This window comes from Atta colombica, unplaced genomic scaffold (assembly GCF_001594045.1).
Source record: "Atta colombica isolate Treedump-2 unplaced genomic scaffold, Acol1.0 scaffold12, whole genome shotgun sequence".
Taxonomy (NCBI): Eukaryota; Metazoa; Arthropoda; class Insecta; order Hymenoptera; family Formicidae; genus Atta; species Atta colombica.
Genome location: NW_017259206.1, coordinates 2,748,123 through 2,750,758, shown reverse-complemented (window position 1 = coordinate 2,750,758; position 2,636 = coordinate 2,748,123). Strand labels below are relative to the sequence as shown.

Genomic DNA, 2,636 nt, shown 5'->3' with positions numbered 1-2,636 from the left:
CTCTCTCTCTCTCTCTCTCTCTCTCTCTCTCTCTCTCTCTCTCTCTCTCTCTCTCTCTCTCTGCTCTCTTCGTAGCACGTTTTGCTCTTTATTTCCTCTTATTTTAAAAATATATATAATTATGATTCAGAATAGAATATACAGAAGAATATACAGAAATGTATATGTGTATATGTACAAAATAAAAAAGTAATTATAACTGTATTATAAATTATAAAGTGTAGATTCCAATTGAAAACTTAAATATCCGAACATCGGAAAATGGCCGATAACGGCGCTTTATATGATCGCAAACTTTATATGCAGAATGAAAAAACGGATTGTGTATCTACATACAGAGAAAAAAATGTACTAAATTTTAATAAATATTTGTTTATGTGTCAATCGAATATTTATTAAATGTAAGTATATTTATTTTATACAAAAATCAATTATTAATTTAATTATATTTTTTTATTTGACAAATATATTTATTTTCCGCAAATAAATGTTATATTATATTAATATTGTTTAAACAATGAATTATTAAAATTTAGTATTTTTTCCTTTCATTGCAAATTTGTTACTAAACTTTTTTTTTTATTTTTCTCTAACGTTTATTTAATTATACATTCAATTTTAAATACATTCTGCAAAAAATAGTATTAACTTTAATCTTAATTTAACTTAATTTTCATGTTCTACTCTTCTAGTTTGAGAATTAAAAAAGGATAAAGAGTAAATTAAAGAGTAGATTAAAGTTAAGAATCGTGATCGTAATCTGTATAAATAATTGACCAATTACAGTCGAATGAGAGAGGACTCATCGATTATGATTGGTCAATTTTCACAGATTATAATCAGTATAAATGATCCTTTAATTTACATTGGTAGAAATAGAGCTTAGAAAAAATAAAGAAAAAGAATAAGTAAACTGAAATTAAATAAATTACATTGATGAAAAATCATTAATCGATAATTCATATTCGAATTATGTGTATAAACATATAGTGTTTTTATTTTTCTTCTGCGTATCCAATAAATGATATATTATAATGCAAAGAAAGATTAAATTTATTCAAGTCTGATTAAAACCTTTTTTCTCTTTTTAAAACAGGACGTGGTGATGTTCAAAACAGTTTGAACGCACGATCTATATTCGTTGCACTTTATGGACGAAACTGTTTCAATTTTAGCGGGATTTCCTTTGGTTGATAAATAATGACAGCCTTCAATTGGTTTGTTCTTTTTAACTGTACTTTTGCACTGTTTATTCTACTTCCTTTTCTCTCCAACGGGGAGAGAAAAAAAGGAAAGATGAACGATTCGAGAAGTTTAGTGGAAAGGACATATCTTCCATTTCTTAAAACAAAGAGGCGTTTACCAGGGCGGTATTTCATAGTATCAGCAAGTATTAAGTACCAACAGAATTAAGAGTAGTGGAAGCCGCTAATCGAAAATTTGTGTTCTAGAAGGCAGAAGATCGTTATTCGGAATTAATTCGAAAAGTATCTCTAACAAGATTCGACTTCTGTTTGTTTATTGTTAGAAAGCAAAGCTAAAAAAACATGGAACGATTGAGTCACGTTTTATCACGTTATCACGTTAAATTTATAGATATTGCTTTTATCGGAATATTATTCTATACGGGAGTCGCGAAAGCAACAGGTCAAGATGAGATAACACCGACAATATTTCTATTGGACAACGAGACACACAGTATATAATATATACATTTCAGTAATATCTTCCCAGCAAACGAGAATGGATTAAAATGGATTGAAATTTTTTTCTATCCGAATGCGTATTTTAAATAGCGAATACTTTTTTTTGGATTTAATTGGATTCAATTGAATTCAATTAGATTCAATTGGTTGCAATTGGATTGAAAAACTGCATTTCCTATTCAAAATTTTGAATTAAACAGTATTCACAATGTGTGTGTTTTGCACAGAAAAAATTAATATTATTTTTTGATTGGAAGGCAAGAGATATGTTCCATGCAATTCCTATAAAATAAATGAATAAAAATGCATTCAGGATTGAAAAGCATTTATTTTAACATTCGTGAATCAATATTTCTGAAAATCTGAATTCATTTCAATTCATTCTCGTTTGCTGGGTTGGAATATTTTTAATTATACATTAATTAAAATTTGTTTAATCCAATTTTACTATATTTAATGTGAAACCTTGTGTATATGTATAAATTCAGTAGAATATTTAAACACTAAAATTGCTTTGGATTTGCAAAAAGTAAAATTTCTCTTATTTAATTTATTTTCATAATTGGTTTATTTAAAAATTTATAAATTATGCAAAAATTCCTTGCTAGTTAATGTTTATAAAATGTATAAAAATATTTATAAAGTATTTATAAAATTTATAGCTAAAGGCTAAATAATTTTTATTTTCTAGATGAATATATTATGAGAATGTACGATAATGGTTGCAAATGCATTGAATATAATTGTGGTTGCTGTCAACATTTACAGTGGGATGTAATCTCTATGGACGGAAAGTGTAAGTACATAATTATTTGTAGTCTTATTATTACAATTATTTAATATCATTATATTCTGTTTTGATGCTATATTTCTATATATTATAGTATGCGCAAATACAAGTTATTTAGAAAAGGACTATGGGTTTTCACT

General features: G+C 26.3%; 1 protein-coding gene across 1 annotated transcript; it reads left to right on the top strand.

Annotated features, from left to right (window-relative positions):
• Positions 1–1,463: 1,463 nt before the first annotated feature.
• Positions 1,464–2,631, top strand: LOC108694227 (the record flags this gene model as incomplete). Its single annotated transcript, XM_018203593.1, has 3 exons — positions 1,464–1,698; positions 2,398–2,502; positions 2,591–2,631. Coding segments are annotated over exons 1-3 (297 nt in total), but the record flags the coding sequence as incomplete, so codon positions are not given.
• Between the last annotated feature and the right edge of the window lie 5 nt (positions 2,632–2,636).